Source organism: Arctopsyche grandis, chromosome 9 (assembly GCF_051622035.1).
Source record: "Arctopsyche grandis isolate Sample6627 chromosome 9, ASM5162203v2, whole genome shotgun sequence".
Taxonomy (NCBI): domain Eukaryota; kingdom Metazoa; phylum Arthropoda; class Insecta; order Trichoptera; family Hydropsychidae; genus Arctopsyche; species Arctopsyche grandis.
Genome location: NC_135363.1, coordinates 19,545,228 through 19,564,659, shown reverse-complemented (window position 1 = coordinate 19,564,659; position 19,432 = coordinate 19,545,228). Strand labels below are relative to the sequence as shown.

At 32.7% G+C, this 19,432-nt stretch overlaps 1 protein-coding gene across 6 annotated transcripts in view; it reads left to right on the top strand.

Moving 5' to 3' along the window:
* Positions 1-3,833: 3,833 nt before the first annotated feature.
* The window catches only part of KaiR1D (Kainate-type ionotropic glutamate receptor subunit 1D), a 100,635-nt gene continuing 85,036 nt past the window's right edge, over positions 3,834-19,432 (top strand). For 3 of the 6 annotated variants that reach the window (XM_077438974.1, XM_077438973.1, XM_077438978.1), the window contains exons 1-2: positions 3,854-3,965; positions 9,556-9,759. In XM_077438974.1, coding sequence (XP_077295100.1) covers positions 9,681-9,759 — 79 coding nt within the window. In that variant the 5' untranslated portion in view covers positions 3,854-3,965; positions 9,556-9,680. Of the gene's footprint in view, positions 3,966-9,555; positions 9,760-19,432 lie in introns of all 6 variants that reach the window. The other 3 variants (XM_077438977.1, XM_077438976.1, XM_077438975.1) reach the window with 3 other exon arrangements.

Here is a 19,432-nt window from a genome sequence, read left to right as displayed (position 1 = left end):
TTTTCGTTTGTTGAACGTCAGCGTAAATGTACATACATATGTATGTATATACATTGTATGTACCCTCTCTGTGCTCAGAAGCTGTGACGTGTTTATAACGCGAGTTACACTACTGCATATTATGGTGTTAAAACACTCAAAAGTGCATAATTTGACTGCAGGGTGCTAAGGGTTGATAGCTCATATAATTTAAAATATTTTCATCCACACATACCTCAATACAAAGTCTTTTTTTTTCATTTTTAAAGATTTTTAGTAAAAACATCAAAATCTCATAGTTAATTGCCCAGTTAAAAAGTAGTATGTTGGTTAATAAGTATTTTTTTTTGTTTTTCGAATGTTTATTCAATCTGTATCAACGGAAAAAAATATTAGAGGCATAATAAGTTTTCGAAAATTTATCAAATAACTGATATTTTTTTTGTATTTAAAAAAATAATAAAATTTTCCTTAAGCGGTCAAAGTTTTAAGATATCTCATCTCAACGTCTTGACAGTTATGTTCAAATGCCAATTTCTAATGCATGCTAGAGTCCATTGTCTCACTTCCGTGGTGGTAATTTAGGGTTTCATCTCTTCTTTTGAAAAAAGTTTTATATTTTTCTGATTAACTATTTTTTTGTGTAAATGAGCTCTTTGGCCCGTACTCAAATCAAATCGAAAATTTTTAAGGGGTCAAAACAGGTGACCTTGTTTAATCTCAAAAAAAACTGCTGCAAAAAATTTACCAGGCATTTGAAAATGTAAAGAAAACAAATATATTACGACTGTATAGAGTATAGAGATAAAAATGTTCTAACAAGAGTATTTATTAAGTCCACTCTTATCTTCCATGTTTATAATAAATCTTGTGTGTATGGTACATATTCCTTATCATCGTAAACAACAGTTTCGTATTATATATATTACGAAAATGCTGACTGTAAACTATGAAACGTGTGACAATGTTAATTCAATGATATTGAAAATTGCTGAACTATTCGGAATACGTATTAAACTTAGATTTGGTTTACTTGTTCGCATAGAATGGTCCATATATTAGTTTCCAGCTATTTTAGCGATTGCACGTTCTAGAATTTGTATAAATGTAAATATAATATCTCATTGTGCTCTAACGACAGTTGCTTTATTGGTCAATTGAATTTTATGAATTAATTGTTAGTATACATATTTTTTATATAATTTTAAAATGTCAAAGATATATATGTTGAGTTTCAATATCTATAGCTAACGTGTTAATTTTAAAACATTCTAAAACGTACTTTCAAGAATGCATAGTATGTGTTGCGAAATTTCTGGTAGCTGTTCATAAATGGATGCACGGCATTTGTGCAATTCTCCAAGGTGACTCGGTTTTTTGAATTTAGTGAAACTAACCAAACATTAAAAAAAAATAATAAAATGTTTAGACATAGACCCAGGTAAGGATTTATTACGGTAATCAGTATGTATACCAAAATTGCTGTGTTTGACATCTTTTGACCTAATACTGTAGATTGTTCATGTCACCAAGCGAAATAATTATTGTCAGTGTATTACTTTTGTTCTATTCAATGATATATATATATATATATATATATATATATATATATATATATATATATATATATATATATATATATATATATATATATATATATATATATATATATATATATAATTACATATATACGATGGATAATCTTCAATTGATACTTATATGTACATATGTATGTATATTAAAAAGGCAAAATATTTTCGTGTTACCGCTACCGCTAAAATATTGTATCACGGAGTAGATGTAGTTATACGCCAAAAAATTTATATGTGACGGGAATTTTCGAAGGACTGTTTTTAAGGGTATCCATTGAACGTTAGGCGATCGTTCGTGTATGACAAGGGAATATATGAAAATGCCATTCTCGTTTCGTCAATTGACAAAGACGTAATGTAAAAAAAGACCAGTCGTAGAACTCGAAGAAATGCCTCCGGGTGTCCACGAGAAGGGATAGAAACGATGGAACGAGGGGCTGGTGACTACCCACCCGTTTGCCATACGAAAATGTATTCGGAATTTAATAATGGAACTTCCTGCGCGCACGCGACCTATTTCTGCTTCAGGGGTACTTTTGACAGTCTTGGCACTCTGAAGACGCAACCCTCAACCGATGAAAGATTCTGGTGATATATGTATGTATGTATATGTACATATTTGTATACACATGTGTCTTTATATCTTATATCCGAATGGTGAAGGAATATATCTCATGGTCGACTTTGAATTTTGTCTAAAAACATTGAATCGTTTAACTTCATGGTCTCGTTTAACTGTTGGTCAAAACTTTTGGATGACAATTATAATCTGGGTATATTTTGATATACATATATAAATATAATAAATTGTATTTATAATAAAAATATTATAAATTGAATATTTTAATATATGTATTACTATTATTTATTATTGTATACATGGAATGTACATAAAATTTATCCCGCAAATTTGAGTTTATAAGCATCTCGAATTTGCTGATATTATAAAATCCTAACCACTCTCTCTATGATATTGTATTATTGTATGTAATTGCCCAGGAAAGCGCATTGGGGTTTACCTGTTACGTTTTCCTGGCATATACATAAAATAAAATAACGTCATATATTTCAAGAAAATTTTAAACTACTTTATAAAAAAAGTTGGTTGGTATAAAAAAATTAAATTTGCATCAAAATGATTAAACTTTTGAACTTCTTTTGGTGTATGATTTATAAAAAGAATTGTGAAATATTTCATCCATTTTTATATAGTAAAAACCCAAATGTTGTCAGACGAAAAATGAAAGCAGCCTGACATGAGGCTTGTAAAAAACATTTTAAACTCATCTTTGAGTCTCATATTAGGGAGATTCCATTAACTAAACATACATACTTTAGTTTTAAAATAAAAAATAGTTAAATGAAATTACTTTCATTATTTCTGGGATAATCGTGTCATAGTTCCTAATAAAATATTTCACGTATGCTATCACCAACATATGTAAGTAAAGGAATTTTTTACTTTATCTGTGTACGTAGTAACAATAGATGAAGTTTTGTGATAATGCGAAAATGCCAACTCGAGATTTTTTATGATTTTTGTACCTGAAATAAAGTTAAAAAATATCAAATAATATAAAATAATATAAAACTTATATTTAAGGTTCAAAATTATCAGTAAAGTTTTTTGATTTTTTTCTTAGTTTTTAAGACAAAACCCATTTTTTTCCGAAGAGAATTTTTATATTTTTCTCAACACAATATTATCTAATACTCGGTTTTTCACAAAAAATAAAGCCGCAATTTCTTAAGAACGCATTCATGTAGTGCGGTATATCTCGCGTGCGCGATCTTTCAACCCTCCCTCGTCTTAGAAAGGCCTTAGCCTTATTTTTGTTGAAGATAGTAAGTGCGCGCTGAACACATTGAGGTCGGGGTGAGTTAATGGCCACAGGGCCACTTATTTGGCCGGCATTAGGGTTGCATCTGCTAGGCGAGGCCCTTCGCCACCGCTGCTGTTGTTCTTTATTACAAATTTGGACCGTAAAAGAGCCATTCACCCTAAAAATATTGCTTCCAGCTACCCTTTACGCCTCCCTCCCATGGGGCTGGTCGTCAAATGAACGCGAAAATTGAAAGACTGCTGCTAAATCCGTCCTTAATAATATTGCTCCGAGAAGAGGTCGAAAATTTTGACTCTAGATATGGTATGATATCAGTACATACATATGTACGTAAGTACGTACTTTATTTGGATAAATATTATTAATGTTTTATCATTTGTTAAATAAAAATAATAAATGCTATTGCTTGATAATAATTATATTAATAACTCGAAGGTTATCATTGCTTGTTTGGGTGTTTCGGGTAAATATATTTTATTTGCGCTTCAATTACGCACGAGTCCACAAGTGTTCTGTCGTCCAATAAGGTGTTTTTCTTTCTTATACATATGTACGTATGACCTATTTAATATTTCTAAGACATATTTCAAGTATTGAATCAACCATGTCAGGAAAGATTATTTGTTTCGTTGAATTGTTTGTTAAGGAGATAAATGAAACGTTTTTCTTATTCCGAAACAAAAACCAAAAAAAAAGAAAATTCTCGCAAAAACGAAAGTAATAAGTGCGGTGTTAGTGATTTTTCGGTTAACTCAATTAAGAAGAAAGCTCGCCTGTTCGTATCATCGCGTTGAAAAGGGCAATTTTCTTTCTGTTTTCTCTTCTCGTGAAAAATCGAGTTTCATTCTATCGACGCAACATATGTACATATGTATGTTTGTGTAAACATTTAGTGAGTCAATTTTACGAAAGGAACATCACTATGATTTTATTTTTTTAATTCAATTTATAACCCACTGTGCTACGTTGTCGAAGCATGTTGAATTTATTATCGAAATTCTCAATTCGAATTTTCGCCTCAAGAATTTACAATATGACGTAATGACGATAGGCGGCGATTTTCAACCATCGAATTGCCATTGATTTGGAATAATCACCATTTTTCATACCGAAGATGAGGGTGAGAGGGAGTTCGAAATGTCTTCAAAATTAGGGAATTCGATAAGCCTATGAGATCCACGAGAATTTCACCCTGAAAACGAGGTGGAGAAATTTTCCACAAGAATTTCAATCCGCTTCGATCTCAATATTTGATGCAAATTTATTCGAAATTTATCGATTTAGCTTCGCCTCGAATTATTATAAAAAAATAAAGTCTATTTAACGCAGCCTTGCATCATTTGTGATTTAATATTTTTTTCCTTTTGTTCTGATTTATTACAAAGCAAAGAAATCAACTTACGTGTACAATATGTATGTTTTTATAGTATTAAGAACACGTTAGTACAAAATAATCATATTTTGAAAGATTTGAAATACACATTGACCGTATATTCATACTATTATGACGTTTAAACTTTTGCTCTTCATAGTTGATAGAAGATACATAGTTTGTATACATACGCTGTCGAACTCAGAAGGGCTCAACTGACGAAAGTTCAAGCCTATTTTTGACTATTTATGGTTTAAATTTGGCCTAACTTCACACACAAGGCATACCCCGTGGCAGTGTGTTGTTATCTATAGTTTTAACAACAACAAACTAACAACGCAATACGTGTAGTTTATTAACAAGAAGTGTTCGTTTACGCTCACAGTAACGATGTTTGATGTTTACGCGATAATTACATTTTATAATGTTGCCTGGGACCACGACCAGAAACTGTTTTCTCCTATTATATAAGAAATACACGTACATATGTATATCGGGGTGTAATATAGAAATATTTGTATGTATGTATAGTCCTTGTTACACATTTACCAGCGTTATCGGTCACACGCAAAACTGACAAATGGTGCCCGCCAAAAACATACATTATTTCAATTTTTCTGCGTGGGAAAAACTGGAAAAGGAGACGTGCGACGTTCGAGTTGCGAAGACGCGTTTTTCCTTCGTGAAATTAATGAATTTTCTTCACAGAGTCATTTCGCTGGCGAAATTTTTCTCTCTATAAGGAGCCATAATTTTTAGTGTAAAAGTCGGTTTTCCCTTTTCAGCCCAACCAACTATGAATTCAATTCATTTTGATGTTTTTCAATGAACTTCAATAGGATATAAATTATTTCATTAATAACATGAGCATTGCTTTTCACTATTCAATACCCACCCTTAGATATTTGTGGAAATTCAAATACCATTAATATTTGAATAAAATAGACACTATTGAATAAAATAGAATAAGTATACTTGATATGAACTTCTGCGACAGTCATAACATATTGCAGATTTTCATTATTTCAATGTACATATAGTGTGCTAACATTTCAAAATTCTATATGAAATGCATTGAGCATGGAGAAATGTTCAAATACGCCACTCGATCCAAATTTTCACAATGCTCTAGTTTAAATATAATAATTTCGCATTTATGTACATATATGTACGTATGTTTTATTTTATAACATTAGGTGTTATATTTATTCCGAAAGCAAGCGGGACAGCTTATTTTTTACGTTGTCGTATATCTTAATATCGCAATTTGTTTCACGACTGAGTCGTAGATCATGTTTGAGTTATTATTTTAGATTTTTTCCGACACACTTAGAGCCAACGACCGTTTGAGAAACGACGATATTACAAATCGTCCGAATAAATCTCGACGTTGCTAAAATACGGAGCAAAAGAGTGAAGGGGGGAAAATCCTTCATCTCGTCCCCGAGTAAAATAAGGTATCTAAAGAGGCGAAAGGTATAGGAGAAAGGGAGAGTATGGTAAGAGAGAGGGCAGGTTTTACTTTTTTCTTTCGCTTTCAATCTATTTGGTGAAAGTTTCTTGTCCTCTGAGGATAGAAACTCGCGGCTAAAGTTTGCCCGTCTAAAAACGAAGGATAGACGGTAATGCGGGAAAGATGACTACCTATTCGTGAACGACAGGCAAGTGGCAAATTTCTGTAAAGAAAGCAATGCCTGCCTATGTTTTTTGTATCGAACATGTTCAAATAGCTTTTGACGTCGTGAAAAAGGGATCTTTGATATAATGTGGGCAGTGAGTGAATTCTCATGTGGAAAACGAACATGTGTATAATGTATTTATTTGGTTCGGTACAAATATTTGCACCGAAATTGTTGATTTGGCTACACTCCATTTACTAATTCGATATTTATCATTTTTCATACAACCCTACTTCCATTAGTTAGTCTGAAAACCTGTTAATTTGTGTATTTGTTTTTCGAGGTACAGACTAGTTGATTTTCTGAATTGAATCTTAGTGTAAAGTTTCTGTGTTTTTGTATTTTTTTATAAAATATTTTAAATGTTTTGGATGAGAGAAAACGTTATACTTATGATGTTGATGAAAGCTTTTCCCCGATACGCTTCATATGAACAAAAGCACTTTTCGAGTTCACACGTCGCCGATACAAAAATCAACGTCATAGCTGTGCGAAAAATTAATGACAACTGAAAACGATTCATCTCGGGTGAACTTTTGACGGACAGATTTATCGCTGTTTGTGCCGCGGAGCTGGATGTACATACATAATTTAACATGTCATTCATCATAAAATGAAAATAAATTTCGCAATTTTAACACGTCGTTATCGTGGCGAAAGTACGCCGTGTGATGTATAAAGTGCATTGGTTTTCCGTAAATATGCTTTTAAAATACGATACATATTTGTGTTAATTTTCTTTGAATTTTAATTCTCTTATTTATCAGTCGTATAAACTGAGTATACCTATGTATATACATACATATGTACACTCTGTCTCGGAACTAATCATTCAATGCCACTGACTGGTCCTAGCATCATTGCTCAAACTATTTGTTTGATCGCTTTGTTAATTTTGGGATTTCTCAAGGTCCTTAAGTAAATTCTGAAGCATGTATGATACCGGTCGTCTAATGTGAACGAAAACTTCAGCTAGTTCTGAAATCCTAAAAGCACTTGTCACCACCATGGCTTTCAGATGACAAGCATGAGCTTACGTCTGCCTTGATGTGAGCTCGCACCCCGCGGCTGACAAGGTCCGGATCAGGGGTACTAAAGCTGGATGTCGAGGGCCGCAATGCCAAAACACGTCAGACTTCAACTCCTTTATCAAAATTTCCCAAAGACTTTGACTTTGAACACAGGAAATTCATTAAACGAAACGTCATAATTTTACCCGAGGTCAATTGAGACGGTTCGCTTTTGATGAATCGGAATTTTTCATACGTTCTAAAGGGCTTTCAATTAAATTAACGACACTTTATCAACAAAGCTCTATGAAAAACTTTTTTATTAAGCGCATTAAGTCAGAACTTTCTGTGATGAAATATAAGTTGAATTAAATTCGGCTCGAATTTTGTCGATTTCATAAAAGTATACGCGTGAGTATTCTTTTTTATTCTATTGATTTTTGTAACAACGTAAATTATATAAATATTCTCATTTTGATGTTTAAATGCTTTTTATTATTAAATAATGGGTGATAATTTTATATTTTACAATTTTTTAATGTTAACGTATTACATATGTAATAGTAGGAACAACTATTTACAATTAAATATAAATGTTCATTTTGTACATACATATATATTAACTAAATACCATATTAAGTAATCGGTGTTTATATCTGAAGGCTATATAAATACATATGCACGCACATATGTATATATGTTTATCTTCTTGTAATCAACGAAACTCTTCAAAAGTGTATTACTATGGATATAATTGATTCTGACGTAGAATCTTCTAGTCAGTTCGTTAGTACTACATATATGTATACAGCTAACGGAATGTTAATATATTTCTTTTGATCAATTCCATCAAATACATTTTGTTAAAGACGGGCTAGAAATAAATGGGCTCATATAATTAAACAATGTTAAAAAAGCATTTGAAACGCAAAAAATAGCTGCAAAGGAAAACTAATTAACTGAATACATTTACGTTTCAGCTTGAAATTCGATTAAATTAACAATTCAAATTTTTTTGCGATCCTGAAAATACGACCTTTTAGTCTTTAACTCAATATTGAACAAACCATTGCTGGGAGATTAAATATGTATGTACAAACCTATATACATAGTTATCTGTAAAAAAAAGATTCATAAGGTTTTTGATGAGTTTAATGAATTTTAATAAATATATAATATGTATGTACCTATGTTTCCGATAGTCTAGTAAAAAAGTTTGAAGCAATAAATTATAGTTTAGAAATATTTTGTCTTTATGTAGTGAAAAATTTATCTCAAATTCTCAATCTTAATATAGAAAAATGGTAAGATAAATTGCGCCAGGTTCACGGCGGTTGAACTTCGCCTATGGCGTTTCTAAAGGGCCGGTTTTATAGATCTAGGGTCTCGTTTGAACTCCACATAGAACACCAACACCACTATTGGTTCGACATTAGCTGTAATTAAACAACGGAGCAAGGGCTAACAAAAGAAATGCCTGGAAGAAAGTGGACGCCGGTGACTTTCAAGGCAATTAATCAAGTGTGCCTTTTGTTTGCGCACTGATCGAGGTTTTTCAAGGGCGAAAAGACATAAATAACGGGAAAATTCCGACGGATTCCGGTCGACGAATTTTTCACAATTTCCTCTCGCTCTCGAAAATAATAAATTTTCGCTCGAAATGTCTCTACGGGACTGTGTACAAAGGCGACTTATAAAACAGTGGTAATCCAATGAATTCGTGTACGAGATTATTACATCGTACGGATGTGATGAATAAACTATAGCGTGAGTTTAAAAATTACGAATAGACTACGAGAAGTTGGAATAATATATACAGTATAAATATATGTACATAGCAAATGCAGAAATATTCTTTCATTGCTTATTTTACATGCATACAACGTATTATAGTGTAAAATTTACACTAGAGTTAAGCTATGTATATTTAATGAGGACAAATTAGTAAAAAAAACCTGATACGTAAATGTGTGTTTTTTACTTTTTGGGACTTGAAATATGAAGTATGTTATGACGATGTTGTATTATTTTTTCTACTTTTTTTCATATAAATTTTAATAATTTATTTTTTTGTTGCAGAAAATCGCTTGTAAGCTATTGGAAAATGAAGATTCGCAATTGAGTCAACATAGTAGACGTTTTGCATTGGAAGGTACTAGATAATTTGTTTGTTTTGCGAAAATCATACAACGTCAAAAAATACAATGGCCGCCTGGCTTCGGCCTCTCATATTGATGATTTTCTCAGGACAACTAACAGCTCTTCCAGAAACAATAAAAATAGGTGAGTACTGATTGATATCTAACAAATTTACGTGTATTTGAAAAATTAAACAATTTAGTATTTTTGTCGAATAATATTACGATTAAATTAACTAGAAAGATAGCCTAGTCAGCATAATATTTTCTGATTCGCACACTAAAATCAAAATCGATCGTGTCTTCCCTGAGTTAACAGCACCAAATATTTGTATTTTCATTCATTTCAATAAGATCTCTTCCAATTAACGCGGAACCCCCACTAGAGTAATACCCATTCCAAAGGATCGAGTCTTACTTTTGATTGAACTCAATTCTGAGGAACTGAGTAAGTTCCTGGTACGGAAAAATTATTACATTTCAAAACTATATAAAATTTACGTCGTTCACTATATTATACATAACCAAATTTGAATTTAATATTTGACTTGAGTCTATTTAAAATATACATATTTTTCCATCACAAAAATATCTACATGATGTATTTATGTATATGTACATACAATAGTTCCGGCAATATCTGAAACGAATATGGAATATTTCTCGTTCAATTTTATTACAGTTCGTTATAACGAGAATTCGTTATGTACGTACAATATATTCATATGTATATGCTACCACATAAATCTCATGGGTGTGATGTTTCGTATTATCGGCCAGAACGAAAAGAACTCGCTCTTATATGTATGTACGAATGTATATAGTATTATTGGTTAACACAGTGTTGGCGGTTGGCACGTACAGCTTACCTAATATTATGGTGTGCGGGCTTCGCAGTCCTGCGTCCAAAGTTTCTCTTTTTTGATTTATTTGCCCGCATGCTACCGGCTGTTGGTCAGGGTCCGGGACACCCTTTTTGAGGTCATCCTTCGGGTGACCACACATCCGCGGATTTGGACACACACCCACACGCCCCAATCGAAACAAGGGGTACAAGTTTCCGCTTGCGCAGTTGTAAAATTTAATTTGCCAACGCTTCAGAAAGCATTAGCGCACTGAGTATGCTCGTTAGCGGCGAACAATTGCCTTGTATATATGTACGTATTACATGAAACTTTCATGTTCGCTATTGAGTTATGAGCAGTTTTTTCCGACTTGGACTGGTGAAGCAATGCTTTGCTGGATGTTTTCAAATTTTTAGATTTTCGATGTAGATATGTAGGTACGCTTTTCCTATTCTGTGTAAGATTTCAATTTTGAACGTTTATTTTTATGTTTTAAAATAATAATCAAACGCGCATATGTATGTTAACACAGGCAACGTCATTTACAACAGTAAGAACTGGATCATTGTAAATTATTTTGGTTTTAAATATTTTTTATGGTGAATAAGTAATTACCAAACACATATGTACATATCGGTTATCTATTTATGAATGTTTTTCGATAGATTATGAGCATTTGGAATATGAAGTTGAATTTTTAAGAATTCTATGTACATATGTATGTAAGTTGGATCAATAGAAGTTATTTTTTCAGAAACCTATGTATAAGTGTATTTGAACTGAAATTTCAAATCTATAAGTTTAAGCCAAGTTATATATAAAATTTAATGAAACTGGCCGTCAACCGGAAGTGGCAGTTTACTCTTGTTCAATTTTTCTTCTACTATTTTTTTCGACCCTTTAAATATGTGTGCTCTTCACGAGAAAATTCAAGTATATAGTCCTTGTATCAAAGTGATGAAAATTGAAAAGAATCATTAAATTTAATAAACCGGAAGTTTGATTTTTCTCCTCTTAGAAAAATCAAATATTTTGTGACCGCACAATTTTTTCCACACCACTAAACGTATCAAGCTGAAAATTTTTATTTTGTGTTCTTTACGTACTGACTTAGAGTTGGTAAGGTTTTGACTAGAATTCGTAAACCAGAAGTAGTAATTTTTTTTTAAAACAATATTTCATTATTTTATTCTGTGTGTACACATGCTTCACTATCGAATTTTGTTTTATATACTTAGTATATTCTTCAAATACATAAGTATAATAGATAAATTCATTGATTGGTTACATTAAAATTTTTTTACAGTCAAACGACACGACATATACAATGGTCAACTTTTTTACATATGAACTACATACATATGTATAAACATATGTATGTATAGGTATATTCAGACATAGGATATATGTATGTATGTAAATATGTCTACGAACATATTGTTTGTATATTTAAATTTCATATCCATATTTTGCTATGATGATTTAACCTTAATAATCTATACGTATTATTTGAATTCGTTTGCTTGTGAGATATATATGTATATCCTCTGGATAGCATTAAATTCTGTGTACTTAAGTCTAGTTTTATGCATATGTAAATATCTACATATGTATGTATATTGTTTCATAGCCATACTACCGTAAAATGTACACGTGCATAATTAATATTTGCCACCCATCCATATTATGTATATTTATATTGTGTTCACAACCTTCCCTGCGGGGTATGTTTGTCAAGTGTGTCGTACATAATTTTCACGACGATGACCTTTCCCGGGAGACTTCCACGAGGACCAACGTAAACACGTGGGTCCGATACAAATTTACTTAAGATTAATTGGTCGGCAGAGATATAGGGGTTGAAAACCATTTCACTCCTTCGGGACTGTGGTGGCCACCACCCCCTAATTATGGTCACCCTGAACTGTTTTCGTACAGAGCGCGTCAATATTTGCGACGGCCGCTAATGAGTTAGTGGACGGAACCGAAGTTGGGATGTGATAACCCATAAATTGACCCAAATATAGTTATGAAATTTGCGATATTGTCGAACAGTTGGGTGCCACTGGTGGATGTTTGTCCGATGCTATCAACTAAATCAGCGGTGTTGAAATCGGGCTTGGGTCAAATATAATTAGTTTTATGCAACAGGGTTTCATATTCATCAATGATGTTTAGTTTCGGGTGACTTTTCCTCATCTGATTGGATGATATAATGGCATCACAAATTTCTTTGCATTCAATTTTTAAATTACCTACTTATATATTACGCACATTAGCATGTACACATACATATAATGTATATTGGTGGGACAATTTTTTTTAAAATTTATTATAACAATTAGTGGTTTTACCCGGCTTCGCTGGGTGTTTGTAATATATACATTAATGACATTTCCAAAATAATTAAGTATTCAGACTCTTTATCTTTTATTGGCCCATGACCTCAAACTTTTTAAGACAGTTAAGTCTCATAGTGACGCAGCCCTTCTCCAATTGGACTTAGATGCACTGTCATCTTTTAGTATTCAAAAATGCTGTGTCCTCAATCTGACAATATCTTCAAATCGCTTGATTTATCCCTATCGCCTAAGTGGTGTCTAATTTAGGTTTGTGGATGAATTTTGCGATTTGGGGGTCGTGTTCTCAAATATTTTTTATTTTAAACGACACATAGACAATATTTGTTTGCGGGGCACAAAAATGCTAGGATTCTTACTACGAGTTAGTAAACCTTTCCAGAGTGCGTTGGTGTTTAAAATTATTTATGAATCTCTAGTACGTAGCATTCTAGAATTTTCTTCGATTATATGGAGTCTTACCTATGTACATATATGACTCATTCATTGAAGATTGAGAGGATCCAAAAACGATTTTCAGATATCTTTATATGAAATTGTATGGTTATTATCCTTGGCTATATCCTAGTGTATTCCTATTAGGGGCTTTAGGCTTCAACTCATTGGAGTCTCGTCGTGTTATTAAATGGGATAGTACACAATTCTCAGGCTCTTAATGAATTTAGGTTTTATGCACCTAGTAAGTTCAGGGACCTGAGGAATCGTGATTTGTTTGTTCCTATTGTGGCTCGCACAAATATGTTGACAACGTCTCCTATATCTAGAACGATATAGTATCTGCTTAACCAGATTGCTGGTGTCATTGACCTCTTCAATGTAAACTGTGCTAACCTGGTTGAGTGGTTGTTGAGCAACGCCAGTGGTTGATTTTACAAATTATTCATGTGAATGATTATTATTATGATTATAATGATGATATGTTATTATTATTATGTTATTATTATTATTATTACGATGTTATATTATTATTATGATTATGATTTTATTATGATGATCTTTTGATTTTATGTTATGTTATTATGATAATATATTATTATTATGTTGTTATGCGCGTTGGAGCTCTCTGTAATATCACTGTGGCTAATATGTTAAAATAAAACAAACCGCTTAAACAAAGGTAATCTAATAGTTAACATTCATTTGTTATTTGAATCGAAAAAAAAAAATTAGTGACAGTCAATCAGAAATGAATGAAATTCATACAACGGATGGCATTTTTTTTATATACGTATAAGGGAACCGGAAGAGAAAAAATAGTCGTGATCTGGAACTGAAAAAGAATCCGGATCCGAAACTGGAAAAGAAATTGGGATCCGGAACTGAAACAGGATTATGGAACTAGAACTGAATAAAGAATCTGGAACAGGAACTGAAAAATAAATACGGATTCCGAACAATAAAAGGAATCCGATCCGGAACTGAAAAAGGAATCGGTATCTGGAACTGAAAAAGGAATCCAGATCCGAAAATAAAAAAAGAATCCGGAACTGGAACTGAAAAATAAATCGGGACCCGAAACAGAAACATGAATCTAAATCGAAATTTGAATCGAAATCGGAATCGAAGTTGAAAATAGAATCGAAATCGATATCGATATCGTCGTCGTAAATAATTCGATTTTTTCCATAACATCGCGGGTTTTACCACCCAAACCTTAAAAATATATATTTATTTAACCTTTCAGTCTTTTTCGAAATTATATATTAGATTTTGCACATCAATATTATTTAAAAAATGTATGTATGTACATATGTATGTACATGTGCGAGTGTAGTCAGTGATGAACTATCATTAATGTGAACATTTGAATTTAGTATAGTTCATATAAGTACAGTATTATTAAAACATTCGATTATTGTTGTTCTTTGAATATTGTATTTATCTTTTATGGAGAACGGAGGATGTTGGGAAGTATTTTGTGAAATGAACGGCAATAATGTAAGGGCTCATTCATCACAAATCATCCCGTTCATATTTCAACGCAGTGGAGTGAGGTTTGGGGTTCGCTTTGTATGCGTACTATGGCTCAAACCACCCTAACTTCGCGGAAAATCCGCGAATTTTCACGACAACTTTAGACATTCAACGTTTCCTGCCACGCTGGCGATATTTCACGGCTTCGTTCACGTGGAAAATAAAATTTTCAAACTGGGGTGCGAAAGCGTGTGCGCGGTTCTTTTTTTTGAAAAAATTCAGTGCAGCTGTAATTATACAGATGTGATGCGGCGTTTCCGTTTCCGTCTGTCCGTTTTGTCGCGTCGGAAAATTTTAATTCGCCGCTATACGAATTCTTTGTTTGGAATTTTTTTCTTGGTTTCCTCTGGCTAATTTGGCAATTTCGTCTGTCGCAAATAAGAAGGGTGAAAAGACAGTAACAAATTAGATTTAGCCGCCTAATTATATGTATTAAAGAGTAACGATAAATAGTTTGTCCATCAAGAGTGCCCAATCGAATTAATTTAATTCAATTGAATCTGTTAGTAGCTGTTTCAAGCATTTTGTTTTATTGGTTTTTTCCAAATTATTTACATTTTTAATTGACTTAATTCAAATCAATTTATCAACCTCTTCTTAGACTAATACTTATCGTATTTCTTAAATATTGAGAAAATGTCCCAATAAAAATCTTATATAAAAATTATACTAACTAAGTTGCATAGTTTTATAAAGCCTCAACTATTGGAAAAGTAAATATTCTTAAGCTTTCTTGATACAAGTTTGGAATGTTGATTAATTGATATTTAATGTAGCTTCTATTAACTCACACTAATAATTCAAAAACTTTGTGAACAACATTTTGAGGGGTTGGTCAACTTAGTAGCGCTGAGTTACTGAGGAGTATTCAGAGTGGTATATCAATGGATAGGTTTAAGCTACAGTGGTTGGACTGTACCTGATTTACAGTATGGATTATTGACTTATATTCTATCACTAAGAAATCAAGCATGTGTTTTATAAATCTCAGGCCATTGAACGATCTATCAGTGTAGCATCTCTCTCTCTCTTTCTCCTTTCCATTAAAAAATAAATAAAAAACACGACTTTTCCTTAAAAGGGTATAAATCCATCCGAGCTGACAATAATCCATTTTCTCGACGTCCGAATAGAACTGAGACTGAGCCGAAAGCCTTTGTCGAATGTTTGCACAATTGTTTTCTGTTACATTGTACGAATGTTGAAGCAGTATGGAGGCAAAAATGGAGAAATTGGGGGAGGTGATGTACACCTTCTATATACATATACAGCTTTATGAACAAAAACGATCAGTCACGGGAAGGTTGACTGACAATATCTGACTTGCAGCGACTCTGGCCGAGTTTGACGGCTTCGATTAACACCCGACGAAATGTTGATGAATCTGATGACAATGCCCCGTCATCCTATGCAGTGATTAACGGACCAACAGAAACAATTATCCCAAATCAATAACATATACTATGATATGGTCACAAAAAAACTGGCAAACGATGACAATGGGGGCAAAAATAATATATTTTAAATTGCGTTAATAATATTATGAAAGCGCTGTTGTTACCGTTATAATATTGTCACGAGCAACAATGCAACAATAGTATTTCGTTTTTAAATGAAATTATTTCCAGATCAAATTTATTGAATTTGAAAAGCTCGCTCAGGTTCCTTTCAAATATTCGCATAATAGATGCGAATTAATAAACGTATCGTTCGTTATATTGTGCCAAAAAAAGTTGTTCGAGCTTTAGCACCGACCGGGAAATGGTAGAGTTTGTCGAAATCGCTTCGAAACTTTCAATATTGTTTATGCAAACAAAACGAACGAGCCGCTTAAAATAAAATAAATTGGCAGGGTGGTGCAAAAGTACGATACGGATGGGAAATTTCATTCCCTTCCACCCTCCTCATCCCTCATTCACAGTTGCCCGTTTAGATCGGACTTGAAACACAATGAAACAATATAAACGTTAATAATTCGTTGCGTCTAGTCTAGCGACAATAACTCAAAGGACATTTGACGACGACAAATTTTCAAGCCTCTTTGTTTTTCGATATGGAAGTCCTGCTGTATAAAATGTATGGTCCGTTGAGTGTAAAATTGAAACAAGTCTATTCAGGAGATGAATTGATTCAAAGTGGCTACAATTCAACAATTTATTTTAAAATAATAAATAAATTGCCGTACATACATACATATGTATAAAATATATACATATGTATAAAGAGTTTAAAAGCATAGTTATTTTAAGTTATGTAAGTTATAGTGGAGACACACATAATCCTACTGTACGGCATGCCTATGTATGTAGATTCCAGCTGTGAATGAGCGTGTCTTCATGTCATTGTTAATTCATACGATATTATTATTTCAACAAGTTTCTTCTACATTTCTGCAAATATAGGAATCGCCGTTATCGATCAATGTCAAACCTATGTCAATACCAAATAATACAAATATCATCGAAAACACTACAAGCGGCGAGTTTTGGCGTAGGAGTGCTAGTGCTTTTTTTTCAAATGTGCAAAGCTATATATAAAAAAAAAAGTTCTGCCAACCATTCTGTGTGTCTGCAACTATAGATTATTTTTGCTTAAAAATGTACGTTTTAGGTTTATTTTTATAATTTTTTTTATGTATATCAGGAAAAAAGTGATCGAAAAGCTATCTAGATGAATTTAGTTTAAGTATAAGTTTGAACTTAGTTTTCTCCACGTACTGTATAAAGGTTAATTTTTACCTGGGATATTATGAATTTCAGGGTCGTTTAAATATTTTTGAAAAATTCATAAAGAAGGGCAGTTATTTTTACACGTCTTCTGAAGAGAGGGCGTTTATGTAATAAACGATTTTGAGAAGGGTGAGAAGCTCCTCAAAGGACTTTCAAAGAGGGAACTCAAATGAATTGCTCACCTTACATTGCAGAAAAGTTAAAACTTTAATTTTTTGATATAATAATATTTGAATAAAATAATTTTAAACAAGTAATCATTTCCAGATTAAATATTCTGACATACGTCGAGGTTGACAAGTATTTTTATTATTTATATAATATAAACCATTATAGCGCAGATTAGCTGTATTCGAAATCGAAACGTGGTGTTTTTAATGCGTATAAATTAAATGGTCATTGTTCCAGATACAGCACGAGAAAAGGTTACTTATCACCGCGTATTTTCTCATTTAGCCCCGAGGCTTTCACCACCGTAGGAATAAGAGGACTATCCTTTACAAGTGTGGGGCTTTCGGCTCGCAAAGTCCACGCGGCGCCTCAGGAAGCGCAGGCAATATCTGAAGAAAACCATCCCCTCTGAGATTTCGCCCCTTTTTCATCCCCTTCCAGTAATTGAGTGAAAAATCTGACGTGTTCCGAAAAAATTCCGAAAATTGAGAAAATACCTGAGGCTTTGATAAGACGAGCAGGGTTTTTCTTTTGTATGGGGGTGGCAATTTATCCACCCTCAACGGTGACGCTAACGACGTTAATAAGTGTGTTATTGGGGTGGGGACTCTGACAAAGTTTTGTCTCTCCTCCACGACTACTCACATATGTACATATATCACATAAAATCATTTCGTGTTTTTTTCGGTTATTTTAATTATTTTTTCAAATGATTTACACGTTTTGCACGCAATGTGGAAACTTTTCACGGAACAGAAAAATAATATAAAAAAGAATAAGAAGCGGTATTATGAGTAGGGGAGTAGGGGAGGGATGCAATAAATATTTTCGGGAGATAGCGGCACCCCTCGCAAACCTTATAAAAGAAGGCGCTTCGTTTCATTATAATTAATTGTGCACATTTATTTTTGGAAAGAAGTGCGATTTTTTTTGCAAGTTGGCAAAATTTTTCGTAATTGCTTATTAGTTAACTTTTCGACCTTGCTTTTTATCCGCACGTAAATTTTAGTACTCGGTGAAATGGGTCAGAAACTTTCAATGGAAACAAAATATTATGCCTAACAATGCTATCATATTTTTATTTAATGTTTCATATAATATACACTTTTGTTATTCGTTCTTTGGCCGTGATTATAATGAAAAACAGCGTAAGCTTCTTTAATATTACATACATACATCATATGCTTAGAATCGTCGAGAAAATATTGCGTTTCCTTTATTGTTCAATAATGATAACTTTAATATGAAAGTTTAAATTTCAAATTAAATTTTGAGCCACACTAGGTATAACTTTAACGATCAGTGAGACCGTTAAGCTTTCATACGAAGACCTCAATTTTTATATCGTTCATTGTTATACCATCGATATTGAAGTTGATTGATCGGTCAGTGTTTTTACTGGCTAGAATAATGTGAGCAAATTAAATTCTTTGTTATGCTTTGGCAGGTTTAAGCACACATATTTCAGCTTTAATACCTCTCGTTGTTAATAAAGTCGTCTGCTATCAATTCTAAAGGGCAAACCGGTAGGTTAGATAAATCTTGTTCCCCTTTGAACCATTTATTTCGTTTTAAACGGTTAAAGTTCCATCACTTACCTTGATTGCTTCCAGATCGTTACGCTACTCCGTCTTGGGCATCCAAATTAATGGATTTTTATCGGGATTAAGAGTTAACTTGAAACTTCTATGTCGCATTTTAAAAAGTATAGTCGATAGCGATTCCAAACTAATAATAAA